At 35.5% G+C, this 22,607-nt stretch overlaps 1 protein-coding gene across 4 annotated transcripts in view; it reads left to right on the top strand.

Moving 5' to 3' along the window:
- Positions 1–22,607, top strand: part of LSM14A (LSM14A mRNA processing body assembly factor) — a 58,988-nt gene that overhangs the window by 29,332 nt on the left and 7,049 nt on the right. For 2 of the 4 annotated variants that reach the window (XM_039231903.1, XM_039231904.1), the window contains exons 2-9: positions 3,574–3,737; positions 6,517–6,646; positions 12,266–12,388; positions 17,370–17,546; positions 17,829–17,894; positions 20,525–20,707; positions 20,814–20,985; positions 22,351–22,582. In XM_039231903.1, the coding sequence (XP_039087834.1) occupies positions 3,574–3,737; positions 6,517–6,646; positions 12,266–12,388; positions 17,370–17,546; positions 17,829–17,894; positions 20,525–20,707; positions 20,814–20,985; positions 22,351–22,582 (1,247 nt within the window). The remainder of the gene's footprint in view (positions 1–3,573; positions 3,738–6,516; positions 6,647–12,265; positions 12,389–17,369; positions 17,547–17,828; positions 17,895–20,524; positions 20,708–20,813; positions 20,986–22,350; positions 22,583–22,607) is intronic. The other 2 variants (XM_039231906.1, XM_039231905.1) reach the window with 1 other exon arrangement.

The following is a 22,607-nucleotide window of genomic DNA, read 5'->3' as shown; positions in this document are numbered from 1 at the left end:
GTCTCCCTCTTTGTCTCTGCCCCTCCCCTGCTTGTGCTCTATGTCTCTCAAAAATAAAAAACATTAAATATTTTTTTAAAAAGATGATAGAGTTCTAGATCTCTATTATACAACATTTTGTTATGCAAATACTGTACTCTATGCTTAAAAATTTGTTAAGAGGATCTCGTGTTCTTACCACGATTTTTAAAAATTAAAATGATAGCATTAACAAAAATACTGGTGACATATACCTAATAAAGTTGTCGGCTTTAAAGAAAAAATTGAAAGCCTTATGGAAGAAGATACAAGAATTGAGGCATGTTGCTGGAGACGAGTGCATAAAGATCAGGGAGAACCACGCAATAACCACTTTTAAGTCTTCTTTATATAACTGGATTGAGCCAAAAGGAAACTTGGGGTGAGTGGGGATCATATACTGTTCTTCCATGGTTTGCTATGTTTAGCTGCTGCAAGCGCAAAAATTAAATAACAGGAAAAATTGGGGTGAACCAGTGTGATTTCTTAGTGTATATGTACATGAGCTAATTCGTGTTTTGAAATGTGTTGTAGCTGAACAGTAGTGGTAATACCCTACGTTTTCTGTGTCTTTCTTTCCACTCACAGTGTCCAGGCTATTTGTATTATCTTCCAATCATGTGTGTCCTTCTGATCTCTTTTAAGTAATTTGTCCTTTACAATGGTCCAAGAAGTGTCTCTTGGAAACCTTAAATCTAATCAGATCAGTCATCATTAGAGCATGTTTTCCGTACTCTTGGTGTGTGCAGTTCATTCTCCATGGTCCCTATTTTCATACTTTTTCATTTTCCTCTTTTGCTTTATGATAGAGATTTTCTTCACACCACATTTTGGAAAATGTGCCCTTAGCTTTAAACTGTATTGTTGGTTACCTTAGGACCTCAAATAACAAAATTTTAAGCCCACATATTTATCAGCTTTCCCCAAAATTTTATTAGGTGACTCCCTGCTATAAAAAAGGAGAGTATTAATTTATGTACTTCCTTTTGTGTTTTCCTGTTTCCACTCATCTTCATCTTCCAGTTTTTATTAGAATACTATGTGATATGCTGTCCTGATTGATTTTGTCAATAGGTAACTTTGCAGCTTTTTGAGAACTATTCAACACATTATGTTCTAAGACCATAGTAAATTTTCATGCACGTTTATGTGCTTGAATGAATTTATTCTTCCATTTCTTATCTTTTATTAGATACCACTGTTTCTGTGAGCTCTTTATTTTGATACAGCAAAGGAAAAGTCTCTATAGCTTATAGAGCACTAAATCTTTTTCTGGAAATACAGTGAAACCTTTTGATCAAATTTAGATCTTCATGTCAGGAAATTTCTGTTACATATTTAAGTATATTTTCTCATTCTGTTGTCTTTGTAACCAGCATCAGTTAACTGTTGGATCGGCAAAACAGTCGCCTCCAACCATTTTATTGCTGTATTTTTTCTTTACATCTTACTTGCTTTTTCTCAAAATTATTCTCTATTAATGACTTGGTTTTACTGCTTTGACTATTCTGTTGTTGTAGTTATTAGTTCTGCTAATAACTATATATATTATATATTTGTCTTGTCTCTTCTTTCCTTAACTCTGTATGCTACCTTTTCAGTATCTTTTTTTTTTTTTTTAAGTTTATTTATTTTGAGAAAGAGAGTGTGCATGCATGAGCAGGGGAGGAGCAGAGAGAGAGGGAGAAAGATCGATTCCCAAGCCGGCTTTGACCCATCATTGCAGAGCCCAACAAGGGGCTCTATAGAACATACAGTGAGATCATGACCAGAGCCAGAATCAAGAGTCAGATGCTTAACTGACCGAGCCACCCAGACACCCCTCAGTATCATTTGATCATAGGAGTTTTATTTTTCTCAAGAACGTAAAGCAATTTTTCCTGAAATTTCCTCCTATTTCCTGGGACAAATATTATTCCTGCATGGATTTTTCATTTATCTATTGAATACATGTGTATAGTTTGAATAGTTTTTTTAGGCCTTGGAAAACCTAATGGAGCTCGTCCGTCGTTTTTGTATAAGGAGGACCTTTAATTTTTCCTCCCTCTGCTTCAGATGAACTAGTCTATTACTTTTGAGGCTTGGGACTTTATGCATTGTGTGGTGGTTGTGGTGGTGCTGCTGTTAGGGGTGATGCTGATTATTCAAGTTTCTTAATCCTGATTTTTCTAACTCTTTATCCTTCCTTTTGGATACAGGACAGAAAATAGAACCTTGTCACTTACTCCTCTCCTTATAAAGTACTCTTTGGGCAGTAGGGAAAGAAGAACTTAAACTAGGGCATTCTACATCTTTTCCCTTACCGCATCAGTGTTTCTGTCCCCATCTGCCAATATGGAGGTGCCAGTGAAAATTTCTCAGGGCATGCTGCATGTGGATTCTCAGACTGGCCTTCCAGTTTGTACTGACAAATTCAGTGGCTGAGTGACACTTCTTAATAAAAAATTTCTGGGATGAATTTGAGATCTCAGTAGGGATATTTTAACTTTTCATTTTCTTTAATTTTAGGGAGGGATATTCTTCTGCAAGCCTATGTCTATGCCACTATCTTTCCAGGAGGCAGCATAAGTAATAGAATTTTTAGGATGAGGGGTCATTATTTAAAATAAGTAGCATTCATATTTAATCTAGCCGTGAATCTATTCTGCAGAAAAATCTGTACATTCAAAATGTTGCACAGTGTTAAACAGTTTACTCCCTTTAGGACAGTCTTTAAGTGGATAATATATGATCTTTCAAACTTCCTTATTTGGAACTTCCATATGGGTGCAAACATTTTCAGAAGTCTAAGAGAGTAAAGCTGAAACTTTAGTGTTCATAAGAAACTCTTGAGGAATTGGTTTAAAATAGAGATTTTTAGACTTTCCTCAAAGTCTGATTCGGTGGATTTGAATAGGATCCCAGAAATCGTTTTAGCCAACTTACCTTTGTGCAGGTGGTCTGCAGTTTAACTTTGAGTCATGCTATCTTAAGTGTTGAAATAATCAGATTTAATTATGAGATAGATATTTTAGGTAACTAGGCCATTTTAGGCTGTCCCCTGGGGCTGAATACCTGACAGCCACTTGGCTTGGCTTCTAGAGGACCTACCACTCACCAAGAAAGATGTTCCCTTCATTGTCTTCTCTTAATCCTAAAGCTCAATTTGGGATTTTGTGGGGAAATTTTCATTTGTGTCTCCAACAAGAAATCTCATAGGGGTTTGCCAGGTTTTTATGTTGCTGAATGATGACATTAAAAATAAATCAGCAGTGGAAGAAAGGACATTTTTAACACCTCCTCTCACCACAATCACCAAAGATATAAATAAATAAAGATGTAGGAAGAACACGACCTCAAATACAGATTATTTTTTAAATTGAGCACATTGAGCTCTAGGCAAAACCCACTCTATTTTTCTCCTTTTTTAAACAAAATTTCTTTAGCTACAGATTAATGGATATTTTCTCACAGCTGACATTTAAGAACTGCTGTTCATTGGTACTTGGAAGAGTATACTTCTGACAGTCACTACCTGAATATGATGAGTAGACATATTCTCTGTTTTCTCACCAGTTCGATCCTTTGGTACAGAAGACAGACCAACAGATCGTCCAATACCACCTCGAGATGAAGTCTTTGAATACATAATATTCCGCGGGAGTGATATTAAAGACCTCACTGTTTGTGAGCCACCAAAACCACAATGTTCTTTGCCTCAGGACCCAGCTATCGTTCAGGTAACAAATAGTAAATTTGTCTTGGAGTGCAAGAAAACTTCAAGTACATGGCTAGCCTTATCTTGTACTTCTCTTGGATTTTGGCATGTTTTTTATTTTCTCAGTTGAGTGTTCATGTAGCATTTCCTATTACCTAGATACCTAAAATACCTGGATAATGTTTTAATCCAGGTTTTTTTCTTTAGATTATAAGTTGGGACTAAATAAAATAAGAGATAGCAGAGGAATTTACTTTTATCATAAAATATTTTCTTATTTCAGCAACAGTTAAAATAGCTTATATTTATTGATGTCTAACTGTATGAGAAGCACTATTCAGATCATTGCACATAGAATAAGTCAGTCCTCACAATACTCTCTGAGCTTGGTACAATCTTGTTTTTATAATTCTCATTTTTACAAGTGAGTAAATTAAGATAGGGCCACAATTTGAACAGACCCGAGCTGTCTGGTTCTGGAATCCAGAATCCATGCCACTCACTATATTATTCACATTTAGTTCATATTATAAACCAGGCTGATAACAGCTCCTCTTAGGTAAGATTATTAGGTTCAAGTGAAAAAAGTGATAAATCATATAGGTACTTTTTTTAGATGTATATTACATAATTTGCATTCAGTGTTGTATAATAAAGTAGCACAAAAATATAAAAGGATTTTAATATATATATTGTTTGATTCTCTAGAAAGGTATGAAAAAAGAATACCTGAAGTATTCTCAGTAAAGGAAATAAAAAAATTATAATTTATTAGAAACAAATCACATGATGTCAAAGAGATTGTAAATTATGAATTAAAAAGGTTATGCATTACAGTACTTGTTTACATATTAATTGGAAGAAACTGCCAGAATTTAGTTATAAAAGCAGAGGAAGCAGATTCATATAGAAATGTTTTCATTTTAGGGCATAGGTGATTAAAACTTTATGACCCCCAAGGTTTTTCTCCTGCATCTATTTTCTTCTCAGCCTTTTTCTTGTCAGAATTTTTGGTCATGTGCACTAAAATATGCTTGTTGACTTTTTTTTAAGGTTATATTTTTAGATTTTTAAAAATTAACTTCCCTTTTTAATGCTGAGTGATAAAATCTTAGTTTTCCACAAAACAGATTCTCAGACTATTATCTTGCATAAGATTTCTCTTACTTCCAGCTATTAAAAGAAAATACCTGATGAACTCTTCTAAAGAAAATAGTAAATGGTGTATAAAATTAAAATGGGAAAAAAAGAGGGGTGCCTGTCTTGCTCAGTCAGTGGGGAATATGACTTCAGGGTTGTAGGTTCAAGCCCCACATTGGGTATAGAGATTAGTTAAAAAGAAAATATTTTTAAAAAAGAGAAAAAAAGAGAAAGTACCTCTTAACATTTATTTAGTATTTATTTTTCTTGAATATAACCTTTAAAAAAATTTTTTTAATATTAGAAAGCACATGCAAGCAAGGGAGAGAGAGAATCTTTTTTTTTTTTTTTCCCTGTGAGAGAGAGAATCAGTCTTAAGCAGACTCCATCACAGAGTCAGACACAGGGCTCCATCCCATGACCCTGGGATTATGACCTGAGCCTAAATCAAGAGTCAGATGTTCAATTTACCGAGTCAGTAGGCATCTCTGAATATATGCTTTTTAATAAGAAATAGTTAAATTTATTCTTGTAATATACATAAACTGGAGAAATTCTCTACTCTCATCTTCTCCTCCCCATACCCCTTGCTCGTTTTTAAGTCTTAACTTTTGAGGAAGTAAGTCTGAAGGAATCCTGAGAAAATCCTTAAAAGAAAATTTCTTTTAAGTAGGCTCCACGCCCAATGCAAAGCTTGAACTCACGACCCTGAGATCAAGGGTTACAGGCTTTACTAATTAAGCCAGCCAGGCACCCCAAAAATGTGAATTTCTTTAATGGAGGGAGAAGAGACACATTTTAATAGAGAGAGCCCTCACCAAATAGTAGTGTTAGCTGATTGTCTTTTGTATATATAGCTTCTGATAATTCTCCAGGGAAATAGTTATTTAAGTAATCAGCTTTATGGAATAAGAACCAAGAGAACACAAGTCAAACTTGGGTTGAATTTCTTCCAGCCACCATAAATTTTGAGTTTCGATCTTTTGATTCAAATATTAACTAATATTTAAAGTCCTACCATCAGTGAGCTTATATTCTTTTGGTCGTTATTAGCGCACTTCGTATTGTATTATGAAATATTTTATATATTAAGATAAATCAATGTATAGAATGCATATTTACATTTCATAATATATTTTAGGTTTAGTAAGTTGAAGTTTTTATAAAATGATCTTTAACTTAATGATAAATGTATTTTAAAATGTAATTGGTCTTATGTGGGATAGTTTGTTTCTTCATCTCTTTCCTGTAAATTTAATAGTGATTGAAAATAATGAGCGAAATCAAAAGTGAGATGTCTTATTTTTGTCAGCACCAGATGTAATTTTTCCCATATTTTTTTCTTCAAGCAAAGTTACTTATTCAAGTAACTTTTCTTCTTTCCTAAATCTGCTATAAAACTCGTAACTCGAAGGAGGAGTTTATTGCAGAAAAAATTATTTATAAATCACATCAAGTATATTTGGCCCATGATATGCAAAGTATTGAAGTCAGAAGGATATTAAACTGTTTTGATATTAAATGCGTGTTGTAAGTTGTTATAATTGGTTTTGTATCTAATAATTATAATTAAAGGTTTTTTAAAAATGTAAATGTTCAAATTTTTTCATCCTATACACGTTGTGTAGAGCCTGGAAAAATAACCCTTGGTCTTTCTTCAGTCTTCACTAGGCTCATCTACTTCTTCATTCCAGTCAGTGGGTTCCTATGGACCTTTTGGCAGGATGTCGACATACAGTCAGTTCAGTCCAAGTTCATTAGTTGGGCAGCAGTTTGGTGCTGTTGGTGTTGGTATGTTGTGTTTTTTTTCCTTTTTTCTTTCTTTCTTTCTTTCCTTCTTTCTTTCTTTCTTTCTTTCTTTCTTTCTTTCTTTCTTTCTTTCTTTCTTTCTTTTTTAATTTACCTGCCTTTACACAGATTTGCAGGCATACTGTTTGTTGTTCCTTTTGTAACCTATTATTTTAAAGGCTTTATTTAATTTAGTCCTTGATGACTGATTAGTGGTTCTGTGAGGGTCATCTCTCAGAATAGTCACATTTGTTTTTAAACCTACATATATCCAATTACCAATTTTCTTTGAATGTTATTTTAAATTTATATAAGCTATATCCATTTAAAATAAAGCATTTTTTTCTGGGGCACCTGGCTGGCTCAGTCAGAAGAATATGTGACTCTTGATCTCAAGATTGTGTGTTCGAGCCCCAAATTGGGTGTGGAGATAACTAAAAATAAATAAAACTTTAAAAAATAAAAATAATAGTAAAATAACCATTTATTCCCAACAGGTTGGGATTTCAAAAAGAGGTTAGAGATAATGCTCTAATTATTAGGGAATGATAATGCCAGTAAGGAGTATTTATATTGTGTGGAATGTGGAAAGATATTCATAATATAGGGTGTGGTGCTTTGTTTATTCTAACAGTATTTTAGAAACATTAACAGTGTAAGGAGAATAATATAGATATAATCAGATCAGCTTAGTGTTGTTTTGTTTTTATAGCTGGTAGCTCTTTAGTACACCTTTACTGAAATTCCCACAGTAAAGAATAACTTTTTATATCTCGAATGCTAGCCCTTAATCTTTCTTAGTTCAATTGAAATAACTATCAGTTTACCTTGTTTTCTTGTTTCCCTGAATCACAAATCCAGTTTCAAGTGTCTCTTAAAACTCAGTAGTGTTAACAGGTTTTATTAAAATTAATTCCTTTTTATAAATATGCTTTTTTATATAGTTGTGACTTTTTAAGTATGTAAATGTTTGGCTTTCACAAAATCAAAAAGGATGGGGAAAAATGAATCCCAAAGTTGGATACAAACAGAAACAACTGGTGCTAAGGATATATCAAATTGATCATATAACCACACAGAATAAAAAGAATTCAAGTAATTTTTACACTCATAGTAGGGATATACTGTAAGAATAAATAGAAATGTAATAAAGCCCTGACTTAGAGTTTCTAATTGGTAGTGGTATTGATGTTGTTAATTTTTAAACTATTTTGTGTTTATACAGTATATTGATGTTATTGGCAAATCCTATTTTTTCCACGGAGAAGGGAGATCGAAATATAGGGGTGAAGAGAGGCGACTGGGTGGCTCAGTCAGTTAAGTGTCTGACTTTAGCTCAGGTCATGATCTCACAGTTCATGGGTTCGAGCCCCGTGTCGGGCTCTGTTCTGACAGCTAGCTCAGATCCTGGAGCCTGTCTTCGGATTCTTTGTCTCCCTCTCTCTCTGACCCTCCCCTGCTCATGCTGTGTGTGTGTGTGTGTGTGTCTCTCTCTCTCTCAGAGAAAAAAAAAAAAGAAATATAGCGGTGATGAACCCTCTGGTGTTGAGTATGAATGTGAACTTATTTTTTTTAAACTAGTTATTTCTTGATTCTGTTCATAGAAAGGGCCTAGAAGCAACGATACCCAGTGGCAAAGAATATGTGTAGACTAGTGAGTTTTAAGATACACCTGAAATTGCTTTCTAAATACCATTCCCCACTAAAAGGAACTGGGACCCTTGAAAAAAGAAGGTGAGGAGACCATGCTCTTTATTCTTTTTTCTTTTGAACTTTATTTAAGTAATCTCTGTACCCAGCATGGGGCTTGAACTAATGATCCCAAGATCAACAGTTAGAGTTGCATACTCTTCCAACTGAGCCAGCTAGGCACCCCAACAGTGCTTTATTTATTTTTTTAACAGAAAAGTGCTAAATAATAGGAGGAATGGTAGATGTAGAAAAATCACCGTTTTTGTCATCTCCAGTGTATTAATTAGCAAGGATTATTAGTGGATGCTAAAATCATTGGGTGAACAGTGCTGGACAGAATATTAAAATCATCCTAAAGTATCATCCCAAAGTTAACTTATTAATTACACAGGGAAGACATTGTGCCTTTGTAATGGAGAGATCTGATGCTCACTATTTTCATCAAGTCATAAACTTTGGTATTGCCATAGTTAACTAATTACATGTCTCCTAATGTGACGATACAGGGAGAAGGTAAATCAAGATTTACCCTATGTTATCTATAACTGTTAGAATCCTTTTCTGAGGTTTTAAATAAGGGATGGTTGCAAATTATCCTTTTGAGACTCCTTTAATTAAATTGAATAGTTGGCTAACACTGAGTTTTTTATTGTACTTGCCTACATTACTGTGACATTTATATGATTTAATATGTATAAAGTATTTGAATAGGGTCTAGCACATGGTGTTACATAGTAAATACTGCTTCTACCATTCTTCAGAGCCTGGTCTTCTTACCCAAATATTTCGTGGTGGTGAAATATCTATTACTTATAAATGTGTTTGTCTAATTTTAATATTACTGGGAGTTGCTAGTTTAGTGTTCTTTGGATATCACAAAAGTAGAGGGTTTTATTTGTATTTTCTATGTCAGTTGAGTAATTTTTGCAGAAGACTATTTTTGATTTTTTTATTTCCATATTGGTATGATAATTTGTGGAGTGCCTAGAGAGCTATATATAATATTTAGAAGTTGTTAGATGAGGAGGAGGAAGAGGAAAATAGGAGCATTGATGAAGGTGGCAGGTGTTTTTTAGAAAAGGCACTAACTCAGATGTGGTTTGTGTTGGCACAAATGAAGACAGATTTTAATCTAAACCTCTTGTTTCCATTTTCAATCTCTAGAGCAATTAACCCTTGAACAATATGGGTTTAAACTGCACAGATCCACTTTAACGTGGGGTTATTTTCCAATAAATACAGTAGTAAATGTATTTTCTCTACCATTTGATTTTCTTAATAACATTTTCTTTCCTCCAGCCTACTTTATTGTCAGAATATAGTACAGTATTATGACTTAAAAAGGAAGGTTAGAGATGCCTAGGTGGCTCAGTCAATTGTCAGACTGTTGATTTCAGCTCAGGTCTCTATCTCAGGGTCATAAGTTCAAGCTTCACATTAGGCTCTGAACTGGGCTTGAAGCCTACTTTTTTTTTAAAAAAAGAAAAAAAGGAAGTTTAAATGAGGGAAACACTATTGCGATTTTGGGGAAAATTTTTCCTTTTTAACTTTTATATATCATAGTCTTTTTACAGTTTTATTTGCAATTTATATCATAAAGGATTAATATCCATAACATCTATGGGGCTTCCAGAAATGAGGACTTACAACCCAACAGAAATAGAGGCAGGTGTCACCTTTTTCAGAAAGAAAGGAATACAAATGTCCCCTAAACGTGGAAAAATACTTAAATTTTGCTTATAATAAGAGATACAGAAATTACATCTACAGTGGGGCACCTGGGTGGCTCAGTTGGTTAAGCGTCCGACTTCGGCTTAGTCATGGTCAGGTCATGATCTCACAGTTCGTGGGTTCGAGCCCTGCGTCACTCTCTGTGTTGACAGCTAACTCAGAACCTGGATCCTGCTTCCGATTCTGTATCTCCTTCTCTCTCTGACCCTCCCCTGCTCACACTGTCTCTGTCTGTCTGTCTCTCTCTCTCTCTCACAAATAAAAAATAAAAACATTTAAAAAATTAAACAAAAGAAATTAAATCTGCAGAGACACTGTTTCTCACTATATATCATACACACACACACACACACACACACACACAATCTTGTAAGATAGTGGGGAAACAGATACATTGAAAGGAGTGCTGGACCAGACAGAATTAAGACACTATTTTTTTTTTAAGCTGATGCTAAAGTAATTCTTTTTTTTTTTTTTAATTTTTAAAAATTTTTTTTACAAATAGTTTATTGTTAAATTGGTTTCCATATAACACCCAGTGCTCATCCCCACAAGTGCCCTCCTCCATGCCCATCTCCCCCCTCCCCTCCCACATCCATCAGTCCTCAGTTTGTTCTCAGCATTCAAGAGTCTCTCATGGTTTGCCTCTCTCCCTTTCCCCCACCACTTCCCCCCTTCTTCTCCCCCATGGTCCTCAGTTAAGTTCCTCCTAATCCTCCTATACGTGTAAACATATGATATTTGTCCTTCTCTGCCTGAGATGCTAAAGTAATTCTTAAGTGCAAAGATTTTCAGCCTTTATTGACTTTAATGAATGGATCCTTAGGAAAAATTAATGCTCCTACAATAAAGGAAGCAGCAAAACAGCCATGGCATGCTAAGTCTCACAGTACCCTTATGGAGAAGATGGAGGAATACTGGCTGAAGAGACAGACAAATGGGTATATTTTAGCTGGTTAAGTAGTCAGACCATGTTAGACGATGATTCTCATTTGTCTCCTGTGTTTCATACAGATAAATTTTTAATCACTGAGTTTGATGAACATTAGAAAGCATGCTTATGAACTTGATAAAGCATAAAGCCAGGAGGGTATTTTATACATTGGGACTGACAAATAAGGATTGTTAAAGATCCACTTCGGTAAAGTGAAAGGAATTAAACATTCCAGTTAAAAAGCAGAGAGCATCAAAGTGAATTAACAAAAACAAAGCAAGATCCAAATATATAATGTCTATAAGAAATACACTGAAAGACAGAAGGTAAAAGAATAAAAAATAGCATGACTTACCATACAAACACTAATAACAAGAAAACTATGTTAGACAAATTAGTATCAGACAGATCAGCGGTGCTACCAGAAGAGAACATAGCATATGAACAGTGAATGATCCATAAGTACTGTAGAAACTTAGAGAAGATTGACATAACCATGTATAGCAAAGAATTTGGGCTCTTTCTAGGTGTTTGTTGTTCATATCAGTAGATTTGTTATTCCACAAAAGTGGAACTTTTTGTGGTTGCTTTAGGCAGACTGCAACCCCTTGGTGCCATCTTGGGAGTCCGTTGGCTGTTGCCTTAGAAATGTTGGACAAACTCTTCATAGACCTATCTGCCAGTTTGGCTATTTATGCAGATACTCAGTATTAAAGTAATTAAGCCTTAATATTGGTGGTATAGAACGTACCTTTTCCTGCTACTTCTCTGAAATGATTCCTTGCTGTCCCATCCATGTAACTGCCTAGGATACTATTGCTATTATAAAAATTGTTTGGGGGTGCCTGGAGTGGCTCGGTTGGTTGAGTGTCCTACTCTTGGTTTCCGCTCAGGTCATGATCTCATGATTTGTGAGTTCAAGTCCCATGTCAGGCTCTGCACTGGCAGTACAGAGCCTTCTTGGATTCTCTCTCTTGCCCTCTCTGCCAATCCCCTGCTCACACTTTCTCAAAATAAATAAATAAACTTTAAAAATAAAATTTGTTAACATCCAAGGAAGCTGGAGTATATATATTGGCTTGCTTATTTCATATAGCATGAAAAATTTCTCAAATTATTTTTTATGCACTTTCATTAATTTTTCAGTATTATTAATTTGCACAGGTGTTACAGAGGGGAGGGGTGGCAACAATTATCATCATTAAAATCTAAAAGGTTTAAATTAATACCTTTTTTTTTTTTGTTATTAAAAAAATCTCTTAAAGCTGGAAGCTCTTTGACATCCTTTGGAACAGAAACATCAAACAGTGGTACCCTATCCCAAAGTAGTGCAGTTGGTTCTGCCTTTACACAGGACACAAGATCTCTAAAAACACAGTTATCTCAAGGTAAGCTGGGTTTTTTTCTTCATATATTTCCATTCCTAACATTTGTAGTGGTTTTTGTCTTTCTCTGAATGTAAGAGCTTTTGCAGCTTGAAAATCACATTTGTAATTTCTGTTTGGTTCTTTTAAGATTTTACTCCTGCTTGCTCTTGAAATAGGTATATTATTGAATGATTATTGAATGTGTAAACCAGTGAACATTCTCTAAATTTGACACTTTATTTTGTAAGGCAATTCTATAATTTGCATATAATACTTAAATATATCAAATTAGTCCCAGACTCACCATTGAAAATGAACTAGTCTTTTTTTTTTCTTTTTTAATGTTTTATTTATTTCTGAGAGAGAGAGAGAGAGAGCGTGAGCAGGAGAGGGTCAGAGAAAGAAGGAGATACAGAATTGGAAGCAGGCTCCAGGCTCTGAGCTAGCCGTCAGCACAGAGCCCGACACGGGGCTCGAACCCACGAACCATGTGATCGTAACCTGAGCCGAAGTTGGACACTTAACCAACTAAGCCAACCCAGGCGCCCATGAAAATGAACTATTCTTGATGAACTTGAAATAGCAGCTAAGGGAAGCCTGAGTGCCTCAGTCACTTGAGCATATGACTTCAGCTCAGGTCATGATCTCACGGTTCATGAGTTTGACCCCTGTGTCGGGCTCTCTGCTGTCAGCACAGAGCCTTCTTAGGATCCTCTGTCTCCTCCCCTTCCCCCCCTCCCTCACTTGCGCTCTCTCTCAAAAATAATAAACATTAGCACCAACAACAAAAAGAAACAGCTTTTTTAGAATAAAAAAAAGCAAGCTTTGCTTTTTGCTGTTGGGTCTTTCCTAGCATCCTCACAGAATCTAAAGCAGTGGTTCTCAGTGTGGACCACCACAACCAAATCATCCAGGGTGCTTCTTAAAGGTGTAGATCCTAAGGGGCGCCTGGGTGGTCCCATGTTGGGCTCTCTGCTGACAGCATGAAGCCTGCTTGGGATTCATTCGCCCCCCCCCCCCCCACCTCGCCCCCATCTGCGCGTGCTCATGCTCGCTCTCTCTCAGTAAATAAATAAATTTTAAAAAGTTTTAAATGTAAATCCAGGGGAAGAAAAAGATAAAGAAAAGAACAACTTTAAGGGGCGCCTGGGTGGCTCAGTCGGTTAAGTGTCTGACTTCAGCTCAGGTCATGATCTCATGGTTCACAGGTTTGACCCCTGCATCATGCTCTGTGCTCACAGCTTGGAGCCTGCTTCAGATTCTGTGTCTCTCTTTCCACTATTCATGCGCTCTCGCTCCCTCTCTCCCTGTCTCCCTGTCTCCCTCTCTCCCTCTCTCCCTCTCTCCCTCTCTCCCTCTCTCCCTCTCCCCCACTCTCCCCCCACCCCCCCACCTCCTTCTCTCTTCCTCTCCCTCTCTCTCCTTTCCCTCTCAAAAATAAACATTTAAAAACTTTAAAAAAATAAAGTATATGTAGATCCTGAAAACTGCTATATCAGACTCCTTGGAGTTTGGGGATGTGCGTTCTAATTAGCTTCTTAAAGGACCTTTTAGTTTTTTAATCTATTTTTCCATCAGCCAGACTTACAATCTTTGGTGGTCCCAAGATTCTGTATCTATTTTTATATGAAGCTAAAGTCGTTGTTTTTAAGAATTCTTTCTTAGATAAAATACTTCATGTTTTTTAAGCATTTGTTTTTCTAAACTATAAAATGGGACTTTAGGGGGCCCCTGGCTGGCTCAGTCAGTAGAGGATGCAACACTTGATCTCCAGGTTGTGATTTCAAGCCCCACATTGGGTATAGACATTAATTACTTAAAAATAAAATCTTAAAAACTAAAATGGGGGCACCTGGATGGCTCAGATGATTGTCTGACTCTTGATTTCAGCTCAAGTCATGATCTCACAGTTTGTGGATTTGATCCCCACTTCAGGCTCCTGCGATGACAGTGCAGAGCCTCTTTGGGATTCTTTCTCTCTCTCTGTCCCTCCATCATTCTCTCTCTCTCTCTCTCTCTCTCAAAAATAAATAAACTTTAAAAAAAATTAAAATGGACTTTATTGTTAACTAACACTGTGAGAATTACATTTCTTAAAATTTGTGCAGTGTCCTTAACATAGTGCCTGACACAGTGTTTAGTAGATGTTAGATATCTTAATCAGTAGTGAACATTAACTTTAATATTGAAGCACTTAGTAAAATCATAAATAAGGAAATCTGTTAGCACTGCAATTCAGCATTGTTCTGGAATTTTTAGCCAAATCAGGAACACATGAAAAAGAAATAAGCATAAATAATTAGAATTAGTTTTATTTGCCAGTGCTGTGACTTTGTACTTGGAATTGAGAATTTACTGAAAAACCTAGAACTAATAAAGGATTAAATAGAGGTGAGCTGTGAAGTCACTGTACAGTCATATTAAAAACCAACAGTGGTCCTAAAACCTACCCCACTGGTTATGTGATGGAGACAAAAGATGTTCACAATAATGAAAAATAGAAATTATATGTAAAATACATAGTAAGAAATATGGCCAACTTCTGTATATATATATCGATATATACATATATATAGATATAGATATCTATATATATATAAATATAAAATGTTCATATAATTGAAGAAACAGATCTTATTCCTAGATAGATTTAGTATTAGAAAGGCTTTATGTCTCATAGTAATTAAATTTTATTATACTTTTAGTAAATCCAAATGGAATACTAGGAGAACTTAAAAAAACATACAGTTTTAAAAATAAACATGTAAGTATAGTTAGACATATTTTCAGAATAAAAGTAATGACATGGGCTTACCTTCTTGATAATAGTACACATAAAATAAAGCAATGCAGGAATAAAAGTCAGAAATAGTTCCTAATATTGGGGCACCTGGGTGGCTCAGTTGGTTTGGGCGTCTGACTTCTGCTTAGGTCATGATCGCATAGTTCATGGGTTCAAGCTCCATGCTGGGCTCTGTGCTGACTGTTCAGGGCCTGGAGCCTGCTTCAAATTCTGTGTCTCCCTTTCTCTCTGCCTGTCCTCCACTCATGCTCTGTGTCTTTCTCCCTCAAAAAAAGGAATAACCATTAAACAAAAAGAAAAATAGTTCCAAATATAAATAAGTGATTAGGATATGATAAAAATATTTTTAAATTAGTAGAGGAAAACTGGCTATCCAGTAAGTGATGTTGGGACAGACAACTGCCTGATCATTTGGGAGAAATAAGTCTAGATTCTTTCCCTCTTACTTGGAAAATAAATTTCATATAGATAATGTATTTTACAATTTTTTCAAGTACATATTTATTAGATGAGGGGATATTTCCATAAAGCGATGATGGAGAAAGCCTGGGACTCTGCATTTAATGTTTCATCAGTTAAAACTTACAAATTTTACGAAATTAAAATCCCTAGAATTTTCTTTGAACTGATAAGAATGTGAAGCTAGGTTGAGGGGATGTGTTTTTCCTATATGCTAAAACCAGCTTTTCCTAATGGTATGCCCAACATTACCTGTTTTTCCCTCTGATAACGAAATTGCTACTGTGACTAGAAGACTTGAGTTACAGAAGTTTCTAAAGTACACAGCAAGCGAGTTCTTGCTTACGATTGCCCCGTTACGTGTGGTTCTGAAACACTTGTGAGTCACAGGGTTTTTTCTCAGAAGCCTTGATGAGACAAGTTTTCTATATTTATAAGATTATTTAATTTAGTATTATAAAATTAAACAATAGGTTTTTTAAAAAACTTAACACTTGCTTTATAAATAAAGCTTTTCATAAGTTGATAAGTGATTACAGAATGTTTTCTCATAGGTCAGAACTTACACAGACTGCCAGGATATCCCGTTATAATCAGTGGGAACATTGTACTGTTCCTCTTAATTGTAGAATAAACTTTGGCATTAATGGCTGGAAATGGTGATACACAGTTATGATTACGTACTTTAGATAACCATAAACTTGGGAAATATTACTAATAAACGGTCCTTGAAGCATCTGGTACACAGTAACCAGTGCGTTGTCAGCCCTCACCAGTTTAGTTGGAGCCTGTGCAGATACGTACAGGTGGGTAGTAACATTTGCAGCATACTAGGAATTTTTTTTTTTTTTTACATGAAATGAACATAATTTTCTTAAGACATTTTGGTGTAATATCATGGGATATGAGAGCACCTGGAGCAGAGATTTATAGAAAACATTATAGGGACAAAAAAGCATGATGGGAGCATCTGATGTTACATTATTCTGTTCGTAACTGTGATCAGGCTTTGACCTCATAAAAGGAAAAATGGAATTTGTAAGTATAAAACCCATATTAAACAAAAACTTCCAAGAGATCTTTCAAATGACCAGAAATGAATACAGCTGCTATGTAATTACCTGAAGGTTGTATCTGTTCCTGACCTCTGAGTATTGATGTGTAATTTCCCAAGCCTCTAAAGTATTAGAGGACTTCACCTGTCTAACTTTCTAATTCTTTACTTCCTTTATAATAGATTGTAACAGAGATAGAATACTTGAGGTTACAGCCTTTGGAAATAATGGCTGAAGTGTCAATATAATCTTATGGTTGTCATTACTGGGGAAAGCCTGCATCTGACCTGCCTACAACATGATCTTTGATAATATTCCTCAGAAATCTTGCCCAGGCAGCAATTTTTTAAAAACTTACTTAAATCTTATTCCACCATTTAAAATACAGATAAAGTTCCATTGGTTGGTTGGTTCATTGGTTCATTGGTTGGTTGGTTCGTTGGTTGGTTTTTGGGGGTTTTGTTCTTGTTGGGTTTTTTTTTCAATGTTTCTTTACTAGTCTTCTGACCAGTCCACTAAAGATAACCAGTTTTAAACTCTGGTCTAGTATGTAGATGAATTCAAATTTGTGCTAAAGATTTAAATTGGTAGAAATAAAACTGAAGACATTTTTTTTTTGAGGGTCTAGATTATTTTGAAATCCCCAGAGGATAGGGTAGTTTCTTATCTTTTGGTTACGTTTTAGGTCGTTCAAGCCCTCAGTTAGACCCTTTGAGAAAAAGCCCAACCATGGAACAAGCAGTACAGACCGCCTCGGCCCACTTACCTGCTCCAGCACCTGTTGGGAGGAGGAGCCCTGTATCAACCAGGCCTTTACCATCTACCAGCCAAAAAGCAATAGAGAATCAAGAGCACAGGCGAGGTAGAACTTTAGCTATTTACTATTCATTAATTGATCAACATTTTCCATTCACCTTATTTTTCATTAAAAAGATTTACCATATACGAATGGTCCTAGAAGGTTTAAACTGAACTTGATAGAATGTTCAGTCTTTCAAATTGGACTCAAAGTAGTGGTGGTGGTGGGGGTATCGATTTTTTGCTTTTGTTTTGGGTTTTCTTTGTTTTTCCCATATTAGAACTTTACAGTTTTTGATTTTGTGTCCTGAGCTGATGTGTGACTTTGTTTGTATATCTTTTGTAGCTGAAGTACACAAAGTTTCAAGACCAGAAAATGAGCAACTCAGAAATGATAGCAAGAGACAAATAGGTAAGTTACTTTATTCTGAAAGCCATATTCTGTGCTGCTCAATTAGAAGGAACATTTGATGCATAATTACTATTTAAAAATGAAAGCCTAGAGTTGGTGACTATAAAGGAGTAGCACTGGAAAGTTTTATTGGGGTAACAGAACATTTATCTTGATTATGGTAGTAGTTGTGCAGATGATGTAGCAAAATGTTATACATAAAGATACACCAAAAAATGAGCATGGACAAAAAATTGTTGAAATCATAGTGAGGTTTGTAGTATAATATTATTGTGCCAGGGTCAGTTTCCTGGTTTTAGTAAGGTACAGTAGTTACATAAGATTTTACCATTAGATAAGAAACTAGGTAATGAGCATATAGGACCACTCTCTACTATATTTTCAACTTTTTTGTGTCTAATTGTTTTAAATTAAAAAAATTTTTAATGACCATTTCTGGAATCAACTTAATGGTAGACAGTTGTCTTTCAATATATTGAATTTATCTCCCAGTAAGATTTGTATACTTACATTTACATTTCTGTATGGTTTCCTCTTGTATACTTTTGTATTCTTTTTTTTTTTTTTTATTACATTTTTGTGTCAGTTTCACATTAGCATTATAAAACTGTTTTCAGTGTTTTCTGTGCTTTTAGAAGTGGAATTATCTCTACCTTGAAGGTTTGAGGTTTTCTTAATATAATTTTTTAAGCCCTGAGCTTTTTTTTCTATAAGCAGTTGTTCAAGGGGCACCTGGGTGGCACAGTTGGCTGAGTGTCCAATTTTAGTTCAGGTCATGATCTCGCAGATCGTGGGTTCGGGCCCCGCAACAGGCTCTGTGCTGACAGCTCGGAGCCTGGAGCCTGCTTTGGATTCTGTGTCTGCCTCTCTTTCTGCTTTTCTCCCACTCATGCTCTGTCTCTCTCTCAAAAATAAATAAACATTTAAAAAATTTTTTACAAGTAATTGTTCAAGAACTTTAACTTTTGTGATTTTTGAGTTAATATGATTGTACGCTTCTGTTTTGTAATCTATAACATTTATCCCCAGATTCATTTATTTCATTAATACTTTCAAATATATTAATAGAGGATAAATTATTATTTTAAGCATCCAAAAATAAAAGGCAGGTTGTAATCTCCTTATTTAAATAGTTAATAATGAGAAAGTGATTTTTCACTTAATTTCAGAAAACATATATTGTATTTCTACAAAAGTTTTGGTTTGATTTACTACATTTCACTCTTTTTTTTTTTTTTTTTTTTTGAAAGAGAGGAGATTTTAGCTCAGGTCATAATCTCAGTTTTATGAGTTTGAGCTCCGCGTTGGGCTCTGCACTGACAATGTGAGGCCTGCTTGGGATTCTCGCTCGTGTGTTCTCTCTCACAAAAAAAAATAAACCTAAATAAATAAATAACAAAAGAATAAGATAATTGTCATGCTACTGTCATTTAAAAATCATATAAAGGACCTTTTACTGCCCTTAAATTTATCCCTGAAATGTTCATTAACAGAACAATGAATATTCTTTCAGATTGTTTTTCCTTTTTTTTTTTTTTTTTTACAAATAGTTTATTGTCAGATTGTTTTTCTTAATGATTTCACAGACTATACTTAAACTTTTTTTTTTTTTTTTTTTAACGGAAAGATCGTGCCATACTTACTTCCTGGCTTGTGATCAAGGTGTTTGTAATAGTGAAGTTGAATGTTTTAAACATCCTGCTTATCTAGATTTAAGTGTCTGGATATGCTGCTGTGGGGTTTTGTGGTTAGTTTTCTCAAACATGGGCAATTTGCCAAACTTCAGCAAACCGTGATCACAAACCTGTTACTGTGCAGCCACTTTCTGATCTTTGACACTATTAAACATTTGACATAATTATAATCATTGAATTCATACTGCTTTGTGCTCTGTTTCTGTTAACTCACATCAGTTACTGCTCCATATTCCTCTTTTATTTTTTTCTTAACTCTTCTTGTGGCATATATTTGTGTTCTCAACTTTTTACTGTAACTTAATGCTACTTTGGTATTTCTTTATCATCTCATAAATCCTGTTACCTTAGTATAGTAGAGAAAGAGTAGGTAATGGACTTGAATAGTATGAAGACATTTAGAGGGAGACCAGGAAGGTGAAAGAGGAAGTGGTTGGAGTGGTTGAGACCAGGTTCTTCTTTTGTGTTATCTGTAATATAGAAAGAATATCTCCTACATTGCAATTTGTGCTTATTAATGTTCATTTATTTTTCTTATTTTAAACCTTGACTCTTATGATCCTTTCATAGAAGACTTCCTAAATTTTGAGAACCCACTATACATTTGGCACATTTTAGGGATTAAAACCAGAAGTAGAACAAAGCCCCTCTCTCAAGGAATAGTAGAGTGATTTGGTACAGAAACCTCCAAAATTGTTTGGTTGTACACTCTGTGAATAAACATATGTGTGTGGACCCCATAAAACCAAATTTCATGTGTGCACTTCTCAGCCTACTATATATTAAGTGTTAATGAAACTCCTTCTTTTAATACAAAAACTACAAATACAATGGTGTATATAAAGACTTTTAAGCATTTTTGTTGTTGACCATTTAATGAAGATCACAATAATAGCTTCTGTCCTAAACCAGCTTATTCTTTCTTTATTGACTTAGTTTCAGGTGCTCCTTCAGCTCCAAGAAGAGGACGTGGAGGCCATCGAGGTGGCAGGGGACGATTTGGTATTCGACGAGATGGTCCGATGAAATTTGAGAAAGACTTTGACTTTGAAAGTGCAAATGCCCAATTTAACAAGGAGGAAATTGACAGAGAGTTTCATAATAAACTTAAGTTGAAAGGTGAGTTTTCTTTTTTTTTCCTCCCAGAAAATCTTCTGATTTGACTTGTGAATTATGGATGTTTAACAGAAGTCTTGACTTTCTGTATGTGCTTGTTTTTCATTAGAAGATAAACTTGAGAAGCAGGAAAAGCCTGTAAATGGTGAAGATAAAGGAGACTCAGGAGTTGATACCCAAAACAGTGAAGGAAATGCAGATGAAGAAGATCCACTTGGACCTAATTGCTATTATGATAAAACCAAATCCTTCTTTGATAATATTTCTTGTGATGATAATAGGTACAGTCTTTTAAGCTGCTCTTATGTTCTTAGGTTGAAATATGAAATGATCTCTTAGAAATTTACAAACTTTAATGAATGCTTAAAAATATCTAATGACTGCTATTTTTAATGTTTTATCTTGCTAGAAGAAAATAATCCATACTAGAATTTTCAACAATATTACTCCTTGTGAAGAAGAAATAACCCTATACTTTTGTTTAGGGATGTATTCACATTTGAAAATTGGTAATTAAACTGAAAGCGTTTATCTAACTTCTAAGTAAGACCTTTTGCTTTACTCTTCAGTGTAGTTCAAATGAAGCGAGGGCCAAAAGTTGTAATGTAACTGTGAAGTTTGCTAATACAGTAAAACTTTGTCTTATCACCGCAAATGTGGATCCAGAAAATTATCTGGTTAATTGAAGGATCCAGAATCATGAATTCGAGAGTTTCTGCTGCCCAGGCCACATTTTCGTTCTCCTGACCGTAGTTTGGTGCCACCTGGTGGTAGTTGTCTGCTTCAGTATAAACACAGATAGGGATGTTGTGATCAAACTCCTGCTTGTCTGGGCTATAGCGATTTACTGCAGTAGCAGTAGCAATTTAACTTTTTTTTATGTTTATTTATTTATTTTGAGAGAGAGACCAAGAGCGAGCATGAGCCGGGGAGGGAGGGAGGGAGGGAGAGAGAGAGAGAGAGAGAGAGAGAGAGAGAGAGAGAATGAATGAATGAATGAATCCCAAGCAGGTTCCACACTGTCAGAGCAGAGCCTTATGTGGGGCTTGATCCCACAAACCACGAAGTCATGACCTGAGCTGAGGCCAGGGTTGGAAGCTTAACCGACTGGCCCCCCAGGCCTCCCAGGAGCAGTAGCAACTTAAACACTTGCTTCAGATACCAGGTCCAGGGATTGGGCCAGAAGCATACTAGGAACTGAGGGACTTAGCTTCCTTCTTCCAGCTTTCTGAGATAGAGTTCCCTTTCCTGGCTTTGGGCCAGTTCCCATTATATTGGGGGCTATTACCATGTTTGTTTTATCTACTGTATTTGAGAAAAACTAATACCGGTCATATTTGCACATGAAGTTTAAGAGAATATTATGAGAACATATGCGATGGACAGCTTGTGATAACTTAGATAAGGTGCTTGTTTTTTATTTTTATTTTTTTTAATGTTTATTTTTGAGAGCGTGTGGGGAAGGGACAGAGGGAAGAGGAGACAGAATCCTAAGCAGGCACTGCACTGTCAGCACAGATAAGGTGCTTATTTTTATTTGATCTTTAGGAATTACTTATCCTTAATTTGGGAATTAGCGTCACACAGTTTTGCTGGAAAATGTTCTTAAAACTTGATACCCTAGAATTTGTTTGTTTTTGAAACAGAGAACGGAGACCAACCTGGGCTGAGGAAAGAAGATTAAATGCTGAAACATTTGGAATCCCACTTCGTCCGAACCGTGGCCGTGGCGGTTACAGAGGCAGAGGAGGTCTTGGTTTCCGTGGCGGCCGAGGGCGTGGTGGTGGCAGAGGTGGTACCTTCACTACCCCTCGAGGATTTCGTGGTGGATTCAGAGGAGGTCGTGGGGGCAGGGAGTTTGCAGATTTCGAATACAGAGTAAGTAGTATCTGCTTTGGGGTTG

Source organism: Hyaena hyaena, unplaced genomic scaffold, assembly GCF_003009895.1.
Source record: "Hyaena hyaena isolate Hyena2069 unplaced genomic scaffold, ASM300989v1 scaffold_61, whole genome shotgun sequence".
Classification (NCBI taxonomy): domain Eukaryota; kingdom Metazoa; phylum Chordata; class Mammalia; order Carnivora; family Hyaenidae; genus Hyaena; species Hyaena hyaena.
This window is presented reverse-complemented; position numbering and strand designations above follow the sequence as displayed.